The 22,078-nt window shown below is 60.2% G+C and overlaps 1 protein-coding gene across 1 annotated transcript; it reads right to left on the minus strand.

Moving 5' to 3' along the window:
- Nucleotides 1–4,059: 4,059 nt before the first annotated feature.
- Nptxr (neuronal pentraxin receptor) lies at nt 4,060–22,037 on the minus strand. The gene is made up of 6 exons (XM_077109275.1): nt 21,951–22,037; nt 19,991–20,902; nt 8,725–8,950; nt 7,581–7,828; nt 5,214–5,393; nt 4,060–4,520 (listed from the first exon to the last, which is right to left on the minus strand). The coding sequence occupies exons 1-6, from the start codon at nt 22,035–22,037 to the stop codon at nt 4,296–4,298; spliced, it is 1,878 nt and encodes a 625-aa protein (XP_076965390.1). The 3' UTR covers nt 4,060–4,295.
- Nucleotides 22,038–22,078: the final 41 nt, after the last annotated feature.

The raw sequence follows: 22,078 nt of genomic DNA on the forward strand, positions 1-22,078 counted from the left end.
GACGGGGAGGTGGGATGGCACCGGGCTGGGCAGCCAGCCTGGGGGACAGAGGGAGAGGGGGCGTCTGCAGGTGAATCCTGCAGGAGAGGATAAACAGGACGCATCTGGCAGCTCGGCCTTCAAGGTGTGTCTTCTGGTTGGTGGGAAGTCGCTGAAAACATCCTTGTCCTAAAACAAATCTGGGGCTCTGGCCTGGAGTCAAGGCAGCGCGTGGGCTTCTCAGCTACCGTAGCCGACTTCCCTCGGGCCTTTCCAGCTGGACAGGCCACTTGCAGCCAGCCCTACCTGGAATTCACTCTTGGAATTCCTGGAAGGTTGGGAGGCTTTGGGGACAGCCTGCCGAGTCCCTTCTGCTCGTGTGACCCTGCCTAGCCCCTGACTTCACAGGGGTCATTTGTAGACAAAGTCCAGCCCCAAACAGTGGTCACATTGGTAAAGTGCCCCCGTGACCATGTGCGCAGGGAGGTCCCGGGAAAGATGGAGACCCCGCAGGGCTGGGGGTGGGTGGTAGAAGGGTGGGGTCGGGAGCAGACCCTAATGCTGCTCCCAGGGCCCAGGCTCCAGGCCGCAGGTGCCAGAGGAGTCCAGCCGCCTTGGGGGAGGGGTTGGAATATGACAGGGTCCTTCTACCTGCCCGACTCCATCTCCAGGACCCCAAGGGTCCAAGCAGGTGACTCAGACTGGGTCCTAGGGAACAAGTCGGGGGCCTGGATCCTGGAACTGGGGCACATGGTGGGGAAGGGGTGTTCAGAACGAGGCCAAAGCCCAGTTCTCAGAACTGGGGCACTTTCCATGAGGGACCTGGTTCCCACAGCTTGCGGCATGAACGCTGGAACAGAGGTGTGACTGAGCGCCACTGGCAGAACCAGCCAGGTCCAGGGCGGCTCTGGTGGGGAGGCTCTGGGGCAGTCCAGGGCGGGTGCCCCGGGGACAGCACCCCCCACCCCCAAAGAAGAGCCTTCGAGTAAACCGAAAGTTTATTTTGAACATTCAAATTTACAAAAACGAAAAAGTAACAAAAACCATGACACAGGTCACACACGCGCACACGTTGCATCGCAGGCCACTGTGTACAAACGGGGAGGAGGGACCCGGAGGGCAGCCGCGGAGGGCGGGCAGTGGGGGCACTGACTTCACAGACAACGTGACATGCTTGCCGGCTGCTCAGCCTGGGCCACACGGGCCCCTTCCCAGGGTCAGGGTGTCGGGTGGGGTCTGGGGTGGCAGGCATCTGAAATAGGGGTGAAGAGTGATCCCATCTCTGGCAGGGCCCCTCCCTGGTCACCTCAGGCCAGGGTCTGGGACACCTAGGATGCGTGGAAAGGGGCCTGGGTCCTGGAGAGAATGGGGCCCGGCCTGCCAGCGGGGCTCACAGCACCCCAGGCTCAGCAGGGTGCTTTGGGGGATCACTCGCCCTCCCCAGCCTCAGCTTCCTCATCTGTAAAGTGAGGGCTTCGTCCTCCTCCGAGAACTTCCGTGCCCCATCTGTGGTCCCGGGTCATGCCCGACTGTGGCAAGGGCGTACGCCCCCTTGGGACTCTGGGAGGGGTGCAGCCACATGCCTCAAGGTGGGCAAATCTGGCAGAGCGCAGCTGTGGAGCACCTGCCCAGGGCGTGGCCCACAGCGGAGTCTGAAGAGGAGCAGATGCGTCCCCTCCCTGCCTGGTCCCCGGGACAAGATCCCTCAGGGCTGGGACCCTTCTCACGGCCTCACCAAAGGGACCTTGGCCCTGGGGAAGGTCCCTCCAGAAACACCTGTCTCTCCATCCCTCTGAGCCAGGTGGGCCGTACCTTCAGGCCGAACCACACCTGCAGCAGCGCACCTGAGCTCGTCTGTGCGGTTGGGTTCTCCGGCCCTGGGCTGAGGCTGGCCCTGTGTGTGGCCTTTGGGTAGAAATCTGTACTTCACCCCTGGGAGGCTGATGGACACAGGCAGGGCGCTTCACCCTCTGAGCCCCAGTGACCTCCCTGTATGCAGGGCCAAGAGGGTCCTAACCTGTGACTGTGCTGTGAGGACGATCCGATGCCTGCGCAGGGCTCAGCGAGCGCCAGGTACCTAAAGAGGCCCGACATGGCCAGCTCCATCCTCCTTGGTGGCCAGGCCCAGCCCCTTTCTCCCTGTCTCTTGGACATGTCCGGGAGCAGCTCAAGTTACCCGACTGTCCCAAAAGCAGGTGCCCTGGGTCCGCAGAAGGCTGAAAAGATGAGGGAGGGGTGGGGACACACTCAGAGGCACACCCCAACATCGCCAGTTTGTTCCCTTCCCTCTTGGGGCTGACCAAGGTGATTGGCATAGAAACGAGGCTCAGGCGTCAATGTGGAGTCCTCACTGTGACAAAGCATAAAGGACTGGGGATGACTGTCTGGGTGGGCTCAAGTGGCCAAGCAGTTTCTGTCACCTCCCTCCCAAGGCCTGATCCTTCTAAGGTCTCAAAATAGTAGCAGAAACCCAACAAGGTCACGTCCCCAGCATCTACGTTCCGAACCCGCCATTGCCCCAGCAACAGCCCGTGTCGTCACGATGAGACGCTTGACCCAGCACTTGGGCTGATGTCATTGGCTGTTACCGGGGCAACCGAGATCGCAGTGGTCCTGGCTGAAGCCCGGCTTCCAGGGCCCTGGGACCGAGGGGCTGAGCAATCGTCTGTGCTCTCAAAATGGAAACGAGGACCTGGGGGCGGAGGCCACAAGTCCAGGACATGGACACACTTCCAGGGCACTGAGCCCCACATCCTGTGGCTCTCGCGTCTCAGCTCAGGCTGAGCGGCCATGGAGAGCGGAGCAGGAAACAAGAGGTGGGGTGAGAGGCACCAGTGCCATTGCTCAGATGCCTGGGAGGGACACGTGCATCCCTAGCTGTCCCTTCTGCCACAGTGCCCAGGGCTCATGCTCCCGTCCTGGGGTGCCAAGATGTCTGGGTGTTGCCTGAAGGGAGACGTTCCGGTGGCGTGCTAGAAAGCATCCTGCCCTCTCAAATGTCCACCCTTTCAGGTGTGGACTGGACCCAAAGAAAGTGTGGTGTGGAGGAAGGAGCACTGAAGAGGAAGTCAAAAAGCTCTGGATTCTAGTTCTGACTCTGCCCCATTGTGCTGTGTGATCCTGTGCAAGATACTTGCCCTCTCTGAGTTCTTCCCCATTTCTCACAGCAAGAGGTGAGGCTCGATGGCTTTTCTCAGCTTTGACATTCTTCCACTCTCTTGGGGGAGCTGGTGAGGACTCAAGGTCTTTGTGACACTCTTAGGCAAGGGTACCAGGCTGGCAGGACCCAGAAGGAGCTGATACTTAGGATCCATGTGTGAGTCTGTTCTGTCTTGAACCTTACCCTGAACCTTGACCCTTGGAGACACATGTCCAGCCTGATCCATCTGATGCCCAGTCCCAGGACCTGCCCCTACCAAGCCCCTGGGTTCTCAGGTTTTCTCTGCACTATCCACCTGGTCAGGTGGGGGCGTCATCTCACTATCCATCTGGAGAGCTCTCGGAAATGGCCAAACCAAGGGCCTCAACTCACAAAGAGAAAACTAGGCCCAGAGAGGGCAGGCACTTATAGAAGACCACACAGCAGGTTAGCAGCAGGGCCCTCTCAGCATTTTCCTCCCTCCCCAGGGCTATGCAGAAGGAGTGTCCTGGGCCATGACGCTTCTGCTTTAAGCTGCTTCCAGACCAGAGAAAGTGAACCAAGCCCTGGACACAAGAAGTGACGATAGTCCTGTGGCCTCTGGTCCATGGGACTCCAGCCCTGCAGGTGGGGCTGGGCAGGGAATGTCCTGGAAACTGAGGCGGGTGAGCCTGGTTGTGGGACCGACATTCACACCACTGCACACACACAGGAGGGAGGAGGGGTAAGGGTGGGCGGCTCGTCCAGACCCAGCCCTCCATGGGCAGCGGGAGAGGAGGGAGAGGCAGTCTGCTCTCCAATGCCTGCATCAGCCCCTTCCACCTCCTGCTGCGGCCCCGAGAGAAAGGGGCCACCTGCAGCCTGGGGGACAAAGGTACTGAAGGCCACGCCATACACGACCCCGAGGGGATGCTGCTGAGGGCGGGCAGGTCAGGCCACCACGTAACGCCAGGAGGGTGGGCGGGGCCTGGAGTCCCCGGGCTTGGCCTGTTGAGATGCTTGTGCCCACCCAGGAGGCCAAGGGGACCCATCGAAGGGCAGGGATTCTGGAGGTGTGTGTACAGATGAGAGGGATGGGAGACATGGCCAGGAGGGGCAGGAGGGAGGCCAGAGTGTGGGCAGGCTGAGGAGGGAAGGACCGCCCCGGGGTCCCCCAGGTGGCAGGCGAGGTGGCCCCTCATGCCTTGGCTCGCCCCTTGCACACGTCGAAGGAGGACTTCGTTGCACCCCCGAAGGCCTCAACCAGCTTGTCCTCCCAGGGGAGGACGTTGCCAAGCAGCGGCCCAGTACAGTTGGCAATGCCCAGGACCTGGGCGGGTGTCAGGGCATGGTCCCACAGGTTAAACTGGGTGATGTCCCCGACGAAGGCCTGGGTGGCATCAAATCGGCCCCCGAGGGTGTCCTAGGCCAAGAGAGCAGCAGGGAGAAGAAAGAGGTGTGGCGTGAGGGAGCAGAAAGGACAGCAGCCAGGCCCCTTCCCCGGGAGGCCCTGCCCAAGGTCCTAGCCCCGCCTCCAGGCCCTAGCCCCGCCTCCAGGTCCTAGCCCCACCTCCAGGTCCTAGCCCCACCTCCAGGTCCTAGCCCCGCCTCCAGGTCCTAGCCCCGCCTTCGGGTCCTAGCCCCGCCTCCAGGTTCTAGCCCCACCTCTAGGTCCTAGTCCCGCCTCCAGGGTCCTAGCTCTGCTTCCATCCAAGCTCCACTCTAAGGTCCTAGCCCCACCTCCAGATCTAGCTCCACTTACAAGGTTCTAGCTCCATCCCTAAGGTTCTAGCACCATCTTCAAGGTTCTAGCCCCACATCCAGGTTCCAGCCCCACCCCCAGGTTCTCCCTTTACCTCCAAGCTCTACCCCTACCTCCAAGGTTCTAGCCCCACCTCCAAGGACATAGCCCCACCTTGAGGTTCTAGTCCTCCCTAAGGTCCCAGTCCCTTTGGCCAGTCCCTACTGTCTTTGGCCCTCAGTCTGCCCATTTGTAGAATGGGAGATCTGCCTGAATGGTCACTGCTGTGTTCTCAGGTCCCCTATACCTACCTCTCCCCTCAGGGGCCCTGGGAAGGCTCTTGGGCCTCCAGCCTGACACCAGTCCGACCCTTACCTGCTCCTGGCCCAGGATGAGGATCCCATGGGGCTTGATGGGGTGCCAGGCCGCCAGGTTCTCCCCAGAGCCTCGCAGCTCCCCGTTCTGGTAGGCAGACCACAGGCCATCCCTTGTGGTCCAGGCGATGCAGATGTGGTGCCAGCTGTTGTCCTTCAGGCTCAGGGGCAGCTGGGCCACCTGGACACAGGTCCCCCAACCCAGGTCAGGGGAGCCACAGGCCCAAAGCTGGAGCAGGGGGGTGGGGCTGGGAGACCCAGGGACTGGCCCAAGTCCTGAACCTGCCTCCCTCCCGTCCCAGGGTTCCGCTGACCCCTCTCCCTTCCCCCACAGCCTAACCAAGCAGCTTCCCTCAGGTCACGAGTTACGGTCCAGTTCAGGTCTTCCACTGCTTCTAGGCCCACAAGGTCATGCGGGTGGAGGCAGTGTCCCATGGCCCACTCCCCTGCATGCAGCACCCCATGTCCACACACAGCCGGGGCCGGGGCACTGGCAGCAAAAAAGAGGCCATGGACCCAAGGCCAGGTGCCAGTATCTGGCTCTAGCTCTGCCACCAACCCCCTGTGTGACCAGGGAGGCTGTTCTTCCCGCCTTGGACCTCAGTTTCCTCGTCTGTAAAGCGAAGTGGTCAAAGGAGGGCAAACAGCAGCCCTGTCTTTCCCTCCAGCCAGGAAGCCACGGTTAGTTCACCACGAGCCTCAGACTCATCACCGAGCTCTGGGGCCTCTGCTGAGGGACTGGGCTTGGCCTGTGAGGTGACAGCACTTGCAGTACGTGGACATGGCACTCCCAAAGGGCTCCCTCATCCCATGCGCTCTCTGGGGCCTACTTGGTGCCAGGCCTGATTCTGGACACTGGGGAGATGGGTCTGGTCATGGCCTCAAGTGAGCTGTGCCTGCCCAGGAGGGCAGGACTTCAGGGTCAGCACTGCCAAAGTAGTACAGAGGCCACGGGGAGACACAGTGGCTGTGAAGGCCAGAGGAAGGGGGAGATGGGAAGAGAGGACACCTGGAAGGTCAGTGGTATCTGGCCACTTTGTGCCAGGCAAACCACGCACCACCCAGCAGGAAAGTGAGAGGCCTGGTGCCTTGTCCAGGGTGCTGAACTCCTGGGCTGTCCTGGGCAAGGCCAGGGATGGCAGCCAGCCGGTGGTGGTGGGAGCAAGGTGGCAGGGTCTAGATGGAGCCCAGCTACCTGGACGGTCTTGGAGCTTCTGGGGCCACAAGAGAAATTCACTATATCCTGGGCCCATCTCCTTCCTTTTCTCCCACGACACCCAGGAGAGGCACCTCCTGACTCTGCATGGCTGTGAGCTCGTCAGAGGTGGGTGTGACATGTGATGCCTGCATTTCCAGGGGACCTTAAGGGATCACTGTACCAGCAAGGCCAAAGCAGTGTGTCAGGCAGGAGGAGGAACTTTGGCAGGGAACAGGGGAGATGAGAGGTTCCTCTTCTTGCCCCTCCATCACCTGCCCTGCCAATCACTCCTCCTTCCCTGTATTCCAGCCAGGTCAGGGGAAGGGACATGGGGACGGGAGCCTGGGTGTGAGGAGGCAGAACAAGGGAGGGGGTAAGAGGTGACTTCTGGGGCCCAAAACCCCAAATCACACCTTCGCCCTCCACCAGCAGCGTGGCCAGGAAGCCTGGCTTCCCCTCTGAGTCTCTCTGCTCCCCTTGCAGGATGGGGACAATGAAGGGACCTGCCTCCCAGGCTGTGGGGCAGGCTGGGGTGGCAGCAGGAGAGAGCTTTTTAGCGCTGTGCCTTGGGTGACAGCGGAGCTCACATTGTCAAGGCGTGCTAAATGCCAGGCTCTGCTCAGACCCTCTATGTGAGGTTAAGCCACTTGCTTCCTATGACAACCTGAGGGGCAGGGACTATTGTCCTTCCTGCTCACAGGTGGGAAATCAAGGCCCAGGCAGGCGAATGGCCACCTCACTCAGTGGGCGCCATGCACTTGCTTCCACCAGGCACTCGGGTCCCAGAATGGCCCCAGCCATGTCTCCCCCACAGAGTGGAGGGCAAAGGAACTGGCAGAGGGGGAAGTCCTCAGCCTTGCCCCTCCCCAAGCCGGTCCATGCGCCTCCCTTCCTTCTTTCTCTTTTTCTGGGAGAACAGAGCAGGCCCTGGGCACGGGCACCTCCAGCCCCGCCCCCACAGCTGGGCCACTGGGGAAGTCACCACGAGTCTGTGACCTCCCCTGCTCCTCTAGACAACGGGAGCGACCCGACCTGGCCAGCCCACCTCTGGATTGCCTTTGCCATCCCAGCACCCGCCTGGCCCACAGGAGGCATTTAATGTGTGCTGAATCGGCAGAGCTCCAGCGCTGACCCGTCGCAAGGCGGCACTGCAGGGCCCCTCCTGCCTACCTTGTCGTTAATCAGCAGCTCCATGGGCTCGTGGCCAGCCTCCAGCAGCACGATCTCGTTGGCCTGCCCGGGCACCGAGTAGGAGAAGGGGGTGCCCTGGCCGGTGCCGCCGGACTTGGACCGCAGCCACATGCAGGCGGTGAACGCGTAGAGCTCCGGCAGCGCCTTGCGCACGCGCCCGTACATGTAGTTGTTGCGGATGGGGATGCTGATCTTGAAGGCGTCCGGGGGGCTGTAGGCCGAGGACCCTGGGGGGTGGCATGGCGGGGTCAGAGCAGCCAGCAAGGGCTGGGTGCACAGGCGCTCCAGAAAGAGGGCTAGGGGCGCCCGGCCACCCACAGGCGTCGAGCGGGTCGTTCCCACCAGGTCTTCTCTACCCTGCCTCTGACTAAGGGATATACGTGATGAAAGCCCGCCCACCCCCACCCCCGGGGTCTGGACCTAGATGTCCTGAGTTCAAATCCTCCCTCTGCCATTTCCAGGCTGTGTGACCATCAACAAGTTCAACTTGACCTCTCTGGGCCTCAGTTCCTTCCGCCAATGGTTTCTCCTGCTCCCCAACTTGTTTCCACAAGGTTTCAAGTCTAAAAGGCCCATGAGATCTCAGGAGTCCTAAACCCCCATTTCTTGGATGAGAAGAACAGGCCTGGGGAAATAAGTGACCTTCCCAGGTCACAGAGTAAGCCAGTGACAGATATGGAGCCTGGAGCGAGCCCTCCTGATGCCCACACCTGACACCATCTATTATGCTGCTCTGCCTTCCCAGCAGGGCCAGGCCTGGTAGTTGCTGCAGGTGTTATTTGGTGGGTGTTTAAATGCATGACGGTGGAGTCGAACAGAACTGGATAAAGGTCTCAATCCTCCACTTTTTGGCTGTGTGACCTTGGGCAAGTCACTTGACCTCTGAACCTCAGTTTCCTCGCCTGTGAAAATCCCTGTGCAGTTTGTGAGGACTGACAGCTGACATGTCGTGCGCTTAGCCCACTCCTCAACTGTCAATGATAACTTAGGTCTGATGATACTGTCCCCCACTTACTCTGTACTCCCAGCCTCCTCCCCACCATCCCATCCAGCTTTAGCCTCTGGAAAGCACGAGCTCAGGGTGGACCTGGCACCTCGGGGCCTCGTGGGGCCCAGGACCCACCGTGCTCCAGCTCAGCCACACGGTCCTGCAGGGCGTCCAGCTCCTTCTCCACCTCCTGCCGCTGCTGGTGGCTGCTGTGACTGAGGGCCACGCGTTCCTTCTCCAGCGCCAGCACCTTGGCCAGCAGCTGCCCCTCCAGCTCGTCCATCTTGGAGTGCAGGGTGGTGGGCACCACGGGGGCGGGGGCTGGGGCGGCCGAGAGGTTCACATGGGCTGGGAGCTCCTGCTGCTCAGAGGGAGAGAAGGAGGGAAGGTGAGGCCGCGGGACGGAGAGGGAAGCCTCAGGCACCTGGACGCCCACTGTCTTAGAGAAGCCAGCGGCCGAGCCTCCGCGGGTCTGTCGGCCTTCTAGCTAGCAAGGCCTGGGTGGCCTGTCACTAGAGCCACGGGGGCTGGCACAGCTCTGCCGAGGCCTGGGAGTGCTGGGGCCGGGCCCCTCTACTCACTGCTCACACCCAGGCACCAGTCGGGGTCAGCCTGCTGGGCCGTGTCCACTGCCCCCAGGGGCGTTGGCTCTCTGCACGTGGCACTGCCATCAAGGCAGACCCAGAGGCATAAGCCAGGGTCTTCTGGAACAGGACTCTGGGGCACAGCCTTTGGAGGAAGAAGATCCCAGACTGGAGTTTGATGTCCCCGGACTCAAGTCCAGCTTGGAGGCAGCCTGCCCCGTGGCCCTGGGAAATCCCGAGCTCGCTGAACTTACTTTCTCCCCAGACAATGGCACCCAGTTGGCAGGGCTGTGGGGCACTGAGGGCCAACGCCAACAGGCAGCCTGCTGTTGCGATTACTGCCTGGGACACGGTGTTTGGGGTGGGGGACTCACTTCACCCAGCTCAGGATGGGGACCGAGTGCTCAGAGCCCCTCCTGTCCTGCCATAAGGTCCCAGCCGGAAGGAGAACTGGGGCAGGGAGCAGGGAGCTCTTCTTGCCCTCTCCTGGTGGAGGGAGATGGGTAAGGCTGCGGCTTCAGACTCTTGGGGGACAGTCTCTGGCAGACACGTCACAGGAAATCAGTCAGAGATTAAGAATTCCTAATAGCTTCTAGGAACAAACTGAACATCCGCGCTCCCAGGGGTTTCCTGTCTCCTCCATGCTCCTGGGCAGTTCCCGCTCTGCCTGGTCATGGCCCTGTCCCCAGGCCTGGGACCCAGACTTGAGTTCCTCAAATCCTCACAGTTCACTCACTGAGCACCTACTACATGCTGGGCCCCCATTTAGGCTGGTAGAGATACAGCGACACAGAAAGCCCAGGACCTGCCATCTCGTGAGTGCCCCAAACTGCCAGGGGCTGCCTCTGGAGCTTGGGACAAGCAGAGATGACCCTCTCAGCCTCATCAGCCCAGCCCCAGCCTTGCTGGTCATTTACTGGGTGACAGGCATGTCCCTGTTTTTAGCCACGTGGCAGGAGGATAAGTGTGTCCCATGTTTCAATGGGAGCTGACCCCGTGAATACTGGGGTGGCCTCATGTCAAGGAACTGGAGGGACCAGCTCCCTGGCACTGTGCCCAGAGAGCAGGAGCAGGTGGCCGACCACCTGGGACCACTGCTCCTGTCTGCAGGACGGGGCCTTGGCACGCTCGCTGCAGGCTGTGCAGGGTGAGTGATGGCCTGCGGGGGCGGGGGGGGGGTCCCGCAGGGAGGGTCCCACCCAGAGCCTGGCCAGAGTGGGTGCTGGGGCATGACGCGCGGCTTGGGCCAGGTGGGACGGTGCTGTCTCTCTGGCTCAGGCCCAACAGGCCTCTCGCCAACAGTCACCCACTGATCCATGTAACACGTCTGTGATGAAGATACCATCAGTGTCCCCATTTTGTGGGCAGGGAAACTGGGGTGAGAGTCACCCACTGTCACTTCGGGAGCAGGCAGCAGAGGAGTCCCCTGGCAGCCCCACTCCACTATCTTCACTAGGCATCATTTGTCACCTGGCTGTTCTGGACACTTGTCCTGCCACTGCTCTGTCCTGTCTGTCCCCAAGCTCTGCTGAGAGGCTCCTGTGGGAAAGATGAGGTGGCCTTGGGGTCTGTACCAGTGCAAATTCAGCCCCGCTCCATCTGGTGGCGGGGGGAGGGACTGAGCTCGACCTCCCTATTCCAGCCTCTGAAAAGGTCCAGGAGACCCCATGAAGCAGTGGGGCAGGGAGACCCCGGCCACCTTAGAGGTCACAGCTGCCCACCCTTCCAAATGCCCTCGTGGTCCCTGGGCTGGGGGAAGTGGGGATGGGTGGGTGGGCCTCTCAGTATGTCCGGCTTGGCCTGTGGCGATTAGCTCACAGGGGTGCCCCTCCTCAGAGCTGAGAAGGCCGTGGCAGAGACCCCCGCCCCCGGCTCTGACCCTCTGATCTGCTCCCAGTTCCCCACCAGCCTCCGTGCCACACTTGGAAAGAGTGCGCACCCGGGAGACCGCAGGTCAGGCCAGACCTGACACTTCCCGTGCAGTTAATAAATCTTCACGCTTTCACCGAAAGTGACACTCTCAGGACCCCTTTGAACTGCTGGGGACACTGAAGCAGGAGTGCTTCTGCATTGCCTGGTGCCGCTGGAGCCAATGCCTCTCTAGCTGGGCATCAGGACAGGGGGGACACCGGCTATTTACACTAATGCTGATCCACTGCCCCCTCAGGATGCATGCCAGCTGGGGGGTGGCCACGTGTTCCAGGGAGGAGGTGGGCTCCCCATCACGCACAGCCCCTCCCCACCCCAGCGCCTGAATCAGAACACCACTCCCCCACCCCCCTTGCCATCTGCTGCGGGCGCTCGCTATGCTGCGTGGGCTCCCGGCCAGCTGCCAAGTGGGCCCCTGGCCTGAGATGGTGTGGGAGAGAGGGGGTGATGACCACGCCACCGCCCCACTCAGCTCCTGATGAGGCAGGAAAGTGGGGCTTGGAGCCGTGGCCGTCCTGCTGGGAGTGCAGGTGGAGTTTAGGGTAAGTTTCCTGGGCCTGGAGCAGAGCCCAGGAGAGTCCAGCTCAGCCGCTAGTGTGTGGGGCTCCTGGGCACTCGGTACCAGGAATGCCAAGAGGGCGCGTTCCGGGCATGCCGAGTACTGCTCTAGGGACGCTCTGAGCACACACTCCGCCAAGGCCTCCACCACCCAGGGAACTGTGTCCACTCCTCAGTGCTGCCCTGAGGGTGTGGGTCTCAGATGGTTGATTGGCCCAGTGGGCACTGCGCTGGTTGCCTCGGCTGCCTTGAAGGCACAGGCCACCCCTGCTTGGCTGAGCACAGGGCGGGCTCTGGAGGCGGCAGGGCAGGGTGGGTCACACCCCCACCTTCCCAACCAAGCACCCCACGTCCTATGTGAGTCCTGCCCGGCATCCGCCCTGGCTCCACCACTGGACGACCTTGCCGTGGCGGGGTGCGGGGCCTCAGTCTCCCCCAGGCAGAAAGGGCGCAATGACACTACTGTCTCATGGCATCGTGACGGTTGGACGGGCGACTGGAGGAGGGTAGGGTACAGCTGGCACCGAAGGGCTGCAGGAGGGCCGGCCCGTTACTGGCCAACACCACTCAACTCTCCCTGGCAGGGGCCACTGTCCGTCTCCAACTCCTGACCTGTTCGTAGCGCGGCCCGGACGCGGGACTGAGGCGGCCGCCTGGAAAGGCGGGGCTGACACCAGCCAATCAGGACGGCGGGCCCCCAGGGGGCGGGGCCGGCGCGGCGGGCTCTGGGACCACCGCTCCGGGTCCCCAGGGGCTGGCCACACTTACACCCCTGATCTGAAATCGTCTCCAGAGACTAAAAAAACCGAAAACAAAATCCCGAAGCAGAGCGCCTGACGGCAGAATCCAGCCCCGCGTCTTGTGTCTTCCTTGGCGTCGCCCAGCCCTTTGTCTCCTCCAGCGCAGGCCGGGTCCCTTGGGCTGGGATCCCGCTGTGGCTGTGTCCCTTCGCAAAGCAGCCAGAGGCCGCCACCTAAACTCAGTCCAGCCGCGCTGGTCTCCTGCCTAAAATCCTTCAGTAGCCTCTTCCCCATAATAAAGTCCCTCTCTGGTCTCTGACCCCACTACAGGACCACACTCACACCCAGCAGGCTGTCTGTCACGCCCACCCAAAGTCCCCAGCTGCCCCAACTCCCCCAACTGAGCTCCCTCCTAAGGCCTCCGCACATGCTGTTCCTTCTTCCAAGAACACTCTCCCCGCCCCCCACCCTGCCCAGTGCCTGCCCCCCTCCAGATGGCAGCTTCCCTGATGCCTGAGCTAAGATGCTCCGAAGGGAGAGAAGCGACCCTGAGGGCTTCTCTGGCAGAGCTGCAGATCGCTCATTCATTTTATTCACTCATTCATCCATCTGTCAACTGTGTTCCTATTATGGACACCACACAGGTCTGCATTATTTCTAGGCTCCTTGATACTAGATCTGTGACCTTGGGCAAGTTGTTCAACCACTCTGACCCTCAGTCTCCTCATCTGTAAGATGTGGGTTCTAACAATGCCTACCTTTGGGAACATAAGTAATGATAAAATGAGAGAATAGATGGACAGCCCGGCACATAAGTGACTGGCAAATGGTCATAACTATTCTTATTATTCTTTGCTATTATTGAGGGGCAGGAGTCTGGGTCCTGGACCTGGGTTAATGGATCAAAGTGCCAGCAGAACAAGTAGGCAAGCGTCTGGATGTCTCTGAGCCTCCTTTGTGTCACTGTCTGTGAAAGGGAGGGCAGTAGGGGCTGGAAGGCTGGGGCACAGGGGCATCTCATCGCTGCTGCTGCTTGCTGTGTCCCTAAGGAGAGGAAGACCCCATGCCTGCCCTGGGTGCTCACGTGGCACAACCCCGTGGCACAGAGGCAGCTGCTGCACGTGTGGCCAGAGCACAGGGCGACGGCACCACAGAGACCAGGGTGGGGCCTGGGAGGCCTCTCAAGGAGCCCAGTGGGAGCCATGCGCCCCGCCCTGCTGTCCACCTTCCTCCTCAGGAACACACCCAGAAGCTTCCTGACTCCCCCAGCCCAGCCTGGAGAGCCAGGGGCAGGGGCCAGACTGGGTTCTGTCATCCTGGTCCCCAGTGCCAGCTTGGAGCTGTCTTGAGAAGACAAACAGGCAAAGAGGACACGAAAGGGGACAAGACTCTCTCTGGAGCTGCAGAAGGGTGCATGTGTCCCTGTGGGCCCAGAGTCCCCAGAGTGTGGTTAGGACCCAGCCTCCCCAGCCTCTGTCACCTGTCCCCTCTAAGGACTTCAAATCAAGCTATTGCTTCCAGAAGGCGATAGAACTTCCTCCCAGGTCCTGCCTGCCCACACACCTTCTGGGACCCACACCCAGACCTGGGGTGGCCCTGGATCAACCTCTGCCACACTGGGTGGCCCTGGCAAGCCCTGTGCCTCTGGGAACCTCAGTTTCCCCTGGAGTTAAACCAGGGTTGTGGGGACACCATCTCCAGGAGCTTCCACTTTGGGTTGAGCACCTCACTCCTGGTCCCCGGAGTTCCACGGGGCTGGTGCACCCAAGGCTGTCCAGGAAAGACCCCAACCTATGCCTCCCCCGGTGAGGAGCACTGACCTCTGACCTCACCCCACCTCCCACGGGCAATACACAGCTAAGCAGGAGTCACCAGGACCACCCAGATTAGAACCACGTGGGCCCACTCCACGCCCACCACGACAGGGGTGTCTGAAAATGACCAGGCCCAGGCTGGCGAGGCTCAAATGCAGGTGGGCGTGTAAACTCTCACCGCCACTTTGGGAACACATTTGGCAGTACCCCCGGCGCTAAATATAACCGCTCCTGCCACCCAGACGTCCCACTTCTGGGGATAGATGAATGCAGGAGAACCAGGGCTGACAGCCACCGAAAGATGTCACCAACATGTCCAAAGCAGCTTTATTTGTGACATCAGCAACAACCCGAATGCCCACCGGCAGAAGAAGAGGTGAGTGAATTAAAGTGCGGGACATCACCCGGCAGTGAACCCCCAGGAGCCCTGGGCACATGCCTGGAGACTGATGTCCCAGGTGTGATGTAGAATGGAAAACCCAGGCACAAAGGAGGCCCGAGTTCAAGTACAAGCAAGATGGACCCCAAAGGGTGGACTAGGAAGGGCCTGTGGGGAGGTGTTGACTTTGAGGGGCAGGAGGGAGCCTTCTGGTATGCCGGGGGGTCTTAGCTTTGATCTGGGGGTGCTTTCAGGGATGTACCCGTGCACCATCTCCAGGAGCTGTCCACATAGGATTTGTGTCCTTCGAAAGCACCATGGACGAGCTTTTCCATGTTTTGGATCTAAGATATCCACAGGGGACACTCTGCCTTCTGCCCAAGTGGCTCCTGCCAGCTTGAAACAGCAGGGAAGGGTTTCCCCTCCCAGAGGAGACGGGCAGGTATGAACTATAAGGACACAGGCTGGCCCTTCCCATTTGACAGATGGGAGACTGGGGGTCAGAGAGGAGAAGGAGTTTTCTGAGGTCACAGCAAGCAGGTCGGAGAGGTGGGATTTAAGAAGCCAGGCTTCAGCAGGTGCCGTGGCCTATAATCCCAGTGGCTCAGGAGGCTGAGGCAGGAGAATGGCAAATTCGAGGCCAGCCTGGACAATTAGTGAGATGCAATCTTGAAAAAATAAGGACCAAGGATGTGGCTCAGTGGTCGAGCTCCTCTGGGTTAAACCCCCAGGACCACAAAAAGCAAATGCAGAAACTTAGAGTCCAGGCTTCTTCCTAGAGTGAAGGGCCACCATCAGCTGGAGTGGGAGGTTCAGGGACTCCAAAGTGGGCCTCACCTAGCCCCCTCCTCTCATCTTACAGGCAAGGACACTGAGGCCCGGAAAAGGAGAGTCAAAGCAAGGACTCAGCCCTGCCCAGCAGCCTTCCCAGAGCAGAAGTTATCTGGAGCTGGAAGGGAGTCAGGGAGCATCTGGCCCCGGTGTGGGTGTGCCCCTCAGACTCGGAGCCTCCAGGCCCCTGTGTAAGATGGGATTGCGTGTGGCCTACTTCATAGGACTGAAGACTGACAAGCTAATAGGTATGTTGCAAGTGCCTCGTTAAGTTGCCATTATCATGAACAGCACAGTGAGGCCCCGGATTATTTCAATGGCTGGAGGACGTGCCTTTGAGCTCTGGCCTGGCCCTCTCTTGTTCTGAGTGTTCTAAGGCCAACGTGGTCTAGCACAGTATCCAGCAATGGGCACTGCCCTCACTTGTCTTTCTTTCTTGCATCTGACCCTTGCAGATGAGTCTGGCGTTAATCAAAGAATTTGGGCTCTGGAGCCAGACACTGCATGGATCAAATCCAGGCTCCACTGCTATGGGACCTGGGGCAAATTTTTTAACCTCTCTAAACAGCTGTTTCTTTGTAAAAGGAGGATAGAATAGTACTTCCCCATAGAGATTTTAGAAGGATTAAATGAGATAATGCATAGTTCCTGATGCAGGGTAAGTGCTCAGTAACTGTGACTTATAATTGCTATCATTGATTTTTTTGGCAGGTACCAGGGATTGATCTCAGGGGCAATCGCCCACTGAGCCACATCCCCAGCCCCATTTTGTATTTTATGTAGAGACAGGGTCTCACTGAGTTGCTTAGTGCCTCATTTTGCTGAGGCTGGGTTTGAACTCACAATCCTCTGTCTCAGCCTCCTGAGCTTGCTGGGATTACAGGTGTGCGCCACCACACCTGGCACTAGCACTGATTTCGGATACAGCAGAAATTGTGGCTTCCCTGAATCCAACGTCTCCTGTGGTCAGCAGCAGGATATTCCTTGCTATGGCTCCTACTTCAGGATGGGGGAAGGCAATCATCTTGCCAGGCTGGGTTAAGGGTGGGGTTTATGTCAAAGAAACGCTAAATCAGCCTTGAAGTTTCATTGTGCACATAAATTAGCACAAAAATGAAATACTGGGACATGCATTCACAGTGAGTTGCCACGTAAATGGTCTAACTCTCTTAGAAAGTAGTTCTTGGCCAGAGCCATAAAAAAAAAAAAATCACACACCTATAATCGGAGGCTGAAAAGCTACTTTGGAGGCTGAGGCAGGAGGATCAAAAGTTTGACGCCAGGGCTGGGGATATAGGTCAGTTGGTTGAGTGCTTGTCTCGAATGCACAAGGCCCTGGGTTCAATCCCCAGCCCCTCAAAGGAAAAAAAAGAAAAAAGAAAGGGACTGGGGATGTAGCTCAGTGGTGAGCACCTGCCTAGCGCCTGTGAGGTCCTGGGTTCTATCCCCAGGATCAAAGTCAATATCTTCTGACCCAGTAATGTGACTCCTGGGAATTCAGTGAGAGAAATGATTCAACAGACTTAAAAAGGAAACAACTGTACATCAAGTTGATGTGACAATGAGAATCTAGAAGAAAAACAAGTAGATACAGCCCATGGCAACAGCCCAGCAACAGGAGCCCGTCAAGTGACCGAGGAGAGAAAGCGCTGGAAGGTGAGTCCCAGGGAACTGTCAGTCATTAACATGCTAATTACACAGCAGCTCACTGCGCATGTTTGGGACTTAGGGGGGCTGCAGAAAGGGAGAAAATGGAATTAAATGAAATTCCCCCAAACCTTTGACTTTTTCAATGAACAACAATAAATAAATACATGTGTACATAATACACAAAAGGATGGTTTCACCTGAGGTCTATGGGGAGAAGGTTCTAGTAGCGCGTGGCTGGGAGGGGAGGGGGAGTCCAAGAGGCATGGGTGATGGTGGGCAGGGACGGCATGGTGTGGGGTGGGCAGAGCATGATCCGGGAGCCCTCTGGGAGGAGGTGACCTCAGGAGGGACTCTTAGATGGGGAGCAGGAAGTGCTGGGGTGACCCAGGCAGAGGTAGGAAGAGCTAGAGGTAAGGCTGGAAGCACAGCAGAGTCCCAAACTGCAGCCTGGAGACTGCACCCCAGGGGAGCCCCTCTAGCGATATAAGGGGGACCCCTGGGGCTGCCTGGAGGAGGGGGGACCTGGAGGTGGGACACCAGCAAAAAGGCTGCTGCTGCAAGGTGCACGGGAGATGAGTCCAGAGCGAGTGGGCCCTTGGAGCAGGGAGAACAAGGGCGGTCAGGAGGGGGGAGGCCAGGAGCAGGAGCTCAGGTGGTGTCCACACCCCCGGGTCTGGAGCTGGGAAGGAAGTTGGGGCCAGAACTGAGATTTGGTTTGGCCCATTGTGGAAAGGGTGCTGGAAGCTTCCAGATGTGGCTAGGTTCATGCAGGGAAAGGGACAGGCCAGCCAAGAGGGGCACACACCATGCAGGAGGTGGACCCTGCCAGGAGACAGGAGCCGGGCAGAGCAGGCAGGGGGCAGGGGGAGAGGCAGCTGTCAGGCCCAGCAAGAAAAGGAAAGTCTCTATGCTGCTTATCAATTCTGGGGACATTAGCAAGAGCACTTTCAGGACACTGGTGGCAGAGGAGGTAGACCCTGAAAAATCTGGGGGCTTCCTGAAGATACTGAATGGGAAGAGAAGTGAGAAATTAGATGCTGGCTTCATGGTCCCACCTGAGAGCCAGAGCCTGACCCCATATTCGTGGGCCCCTGCCAAAGGCCCCCTGAGACTGGCTTTGGCCCCCGCCAGCCTCAGAAGACAGCCCCGGCGGCCAGGAGGCCACCCGCCTTTGTTTCTTCCTGTCGACCACACAGAAAAAATGAGAAGGTGTATGTGGGGAAGCCCGGCCCCCTGCCTGGAAGGCCAACCTGCGCCAGATCCCAGCCGCCAGGATCCCCTGGCCTCAGTGGGTTCTCCCGAGGGGAGCCCACCCTGCCAAGAGCTGCGGGTGCTGGGGAACAGATCCAGGCCAGCCCAGCCTGCCAGCCCACACATGGGAGGAGATGCCCGTGCCATCTGGGCATGGGGGTGGGGGCTAAGAGAGGCCAAAGGACGTTGACTGGACATTAATTATTTAACATGAATAAAATCTGTTTTCCTAAAAGAAGAGTTTGTTTCCATTTTTATTTTTGATTGCTTTTTTAAAATTGATTATATTATAGCACAATGATCAGAATAGCATTCATTCAAATTGCCTGAGCGTGCCTCTGTGCCAGAGACGGTTCCGGGTCCTTTCACATCAGGTAGACTCACTCAATCCTCTGCCACCTGGTGAGGCACATGCTACTGTTATGCCCATTTCACAGGTGAAGAAACCCAGGCTCCCTTTTGCTTTGGAGTTTAAGCTTATCCCTGGTAATGTCCTTACACTGCCCAGGTGGAATCAGGGGAGAGGGTGCTGGACTGGCTTCCTCCCTCTCTTCTCCTCACTTGAGGAGGTTTTTGAGCTGGGTTTTCCCACCTGTAAGGGGATCAGAGGGCGGCTGCAGTGCTGTGAGTCATGACTCTGACACCCTGGGGAGGGTTCTGCCCTTAGCCGGCTAGAGGACTGCTGGTCAGGGGCACCGCCAACCCTCTGGTGGGCATCCCCTGTGCTGCTTGCCCTGGGATTTCCTGAAGGAGCCGTGGGGGCCCCACATTTACTTCCTTCCTCTCTCCGTCCTCGCCTTGCCTGGTGGCACTCAGATTGGAAAGCGGAGGTGCTGTCACCTTCTCCCCCTTTTCCACCAGGCTACCCCCTTCCTGTGGTCCACTTCCATGCCTGGGGATGGCCAGGGTCTTCCTGCTGTTTGTTCATCACACCCAAGAGAAGCAGGCTGCTGCCTCAGACCACCCATGCCTGACCCAGAACTTGGGCCGGGAAAATCTGGAAAAGGTGAGTGGAGGAGGAGGAGGCAGCAGGGTGGGTCCCCCATCGCCATCCATTCCCCACCCGATAGCTGTGTCCTTCCAAGTATCTGAGGCGGGACCTGGCCTCTGAGCTGCTTCCCTCAGGTCCACAGCCCCAGCCCCTTCAAGAGTGAGAGAGGGTGAGGGGCACCCAGGTTTGTCTTATGGGCACTCTGTTCTCGGCTCGTTGGCATGCGAGGGGAACTCTGAGTCTTGGCCAGTGCCTCTTCTCACCTGACCGAGGAGTGGGACTGGAGCTGTTTGGGGGTTCGTGGAGAAGGAAACGGACATTTAATGAGATCTTCATACGTGCCAAGCATTTCCACACACGTTCAATTTCCACTACAAGGGGACGCCGTTATACCCATTTTACAGTCGCAGAAACTGAGACTCCGGGAGGTGCATGGAGAGAAAAGGGACTGAGCCTTTCTGGCGCGCTCCAGGAGCCGCTGTCACCGTTCCAGACACCTGCTTGCTCCTGGCAGCAACCCTCCCGCCTCGCCCGCAAGGAAAGATCCTCCGGTTACACAGACAGCAGATCTGAGGCTCCGAGATCCGCGGGTGTGGCGCGGGCATCTGGCGCCCTTGCACGCGGGCGGCGGCCCCTCCCACCCCGGCGGCTCCCCGACGGCGCGCGGCGCTCACCTCGATGCGGTCTATGCGGTCCCGGAGGGCGCGCACGGCGTCCTCCAGCTCCAGGATGAGCGCGGGCGAGTCCCAGGCCCCGTCGGCCATGGTGTCGCGGCGGGGCCCGGCGTCCTGGAGGCCGCGCGGCAGGCCGCTCTCGCAGCGGCCCAGCTTGCCGGTGAGCTCGCGGATGGTGTCCTGGTCGGCGCGGATGCGCGCCTCCTGCTGCAGCGCCGTCTGGCGCAGCTGCTCCGCCGTGCTCTGCAGCAGCAGCAGCTCTTCGCGCTCGCCCGGCCCCGCGCCCGCCGCGTCCCCTTGCTCGGTCCCCGACGGGCAAGCGGCCGCCAGCGGCGTGCACAGGAAGCGACTGAAGAGCGGCCCGGGTGGCAGCGGGTACGCGCTGGCCGCCGGCGCCCCGGGCAGCACTGAGGGCCCGGCCGAGGCGCCCGCGCCGTGCAGCGCGCTCAGGCTGCGCTGCGGGCCCGGGGACGCGGCGGCGCCCGCGGCGGCCGAAGCGTTGTCGGTGCCGCCGGGCAGCGCCCGCGCGGGGCTGGCCGCCAGGGGCACGCTGGCGATGATGCAGATGACGGCACCGAGGAACGCCAGCATGCCCGCGGCCAGCAGCACGGCCAGGAACTTCAGCGTGAGGCGGGCGGCGGGGGCGCCCGAGGCCCCCGGCAGGCGCGGCGGCGGGGTCGGGGCGCGGGCCCGGGAGCGCAGGGCCGATCGGGAGCGGGAGCCGGAGCTGTCGCCGCGGCCGCTGCTGCCGCCGCTCTGAGCCCGGGCGGCGGGAGGCGGAGAAGGCGGCGGGCGGCGGGGAGGGAGCGGGCGCCGCGGCCCCGCCCCACTCGCTCCCCCGGCGGCCCTGGCCCAGCCCCGCACCCGTTCTGTGCCGGGCGCCCAGGTGCGGTCGCCCGAGGATGCCCGCCGCTGCGGACCACGGGCCCGCGCCCAGGACTTCTATGTCACCGCGGCGCAGAGGGCGGAGACGCCGTGGTCGCGCGGCGGGATCCTGGGCGACCCCCAGCCCTCCCCTCGCGCCCTCTGGCCTCACCCGGGTACCCAATGCCGACAGCCACCTTGCAGCGAGCTTCCTCCTGTGCAGCTCTGTGCTGAGCGCCCTACAAGCCGGGTCTCAATTAAGTCTCGCTGGGGACAGGCGCACAATACAAATGAGGAAACTGAGGCCCACTGTGGTCAAGGCGCTGGCCAAGGTCGCACAGCCAGTATGGGTTGGAGCAGCATTTGTGCCTCGTTTCTTCCGACTGGATCAGATTATTGTATAAAGCTGGGGTGGAAGATGGAGAGGATGAGAGAGGCCAGTGCTGGGTGGGGTGGGGGTGTTGACCGAACCACTGTTTGTACCATGGCCGTTTACCTGTGGCCTGCCACCTCTAATCTCCTAAAGGAGTTCGCTTCCCTCCACCCCCATTAATAAGTATTTCTGTGATTTCAGGGGATAGCAGAAACCCCCTCCTCTGAATCCTGCCTGTGCCCCCCACCCATCACAGTCTGCAGTCGGGTGGCAGAAGGAAGACCCTTGGGCAGGAGGACCGGGCAGGGAAGGAACAAGCAGCAATGGGATTAGCCAGTGTGTGGGGAGGCCAGCTGGGGAAGCATCTTACTTCATCCTGTCAAAAATGTCTAAATATACGCTGGAGAAAATTAACTTTGCAATTAAAAACTTAAAAAAAAAATCCTACTATCCTTCACCCTCCAGCTCCAGCTGCATTTTTGCACAAATCCTCCCCTGACCAGTGCGGATTCTTGGGGTTGCCCAGGCACAGGAAGGATGTGGAAGTCTCCGGGGCAGCCTGTGGCTCACGGGAATTGCTTGGGGCCACCCCTCGCCCCAGGCCCAACTCCTTCCAGGCCTGCATTCCCGACTTGAAGGGAAGCCCACACCAGGGTTGTGGGGTCACCAGGGCTGCATTGTAGTCTTGAGTGGTGTCTGCATAGTGCTGGGGGGAGGGGTTACCAGAACATCTCTGCGGAGGCAGCAGTCCTGCAGGACCCCGTCTGGCCACTGGGGTCCTGTCCAGGAGTCCTTGGGCATGTGCTCCATCTAGCTCCTCCCCGCCATGGGGATGATGTCCTCCCTGCCCA

Source organism: Callospermophilus lateralis, chromosome 4, assembly GCF_048772815.1.
Source record: "Callospermophilus lateralis isolate mCalLat2 chromosome 4, mCalLat2.hap1, whole genome shotgun sequence".
Taxonomy (NCBI): Eukaryota; Metazoa; Chordata; class Mammalia; order Rodentia; family Sciuridae; genus Callospermophilus; species Callospermophilus lateralis.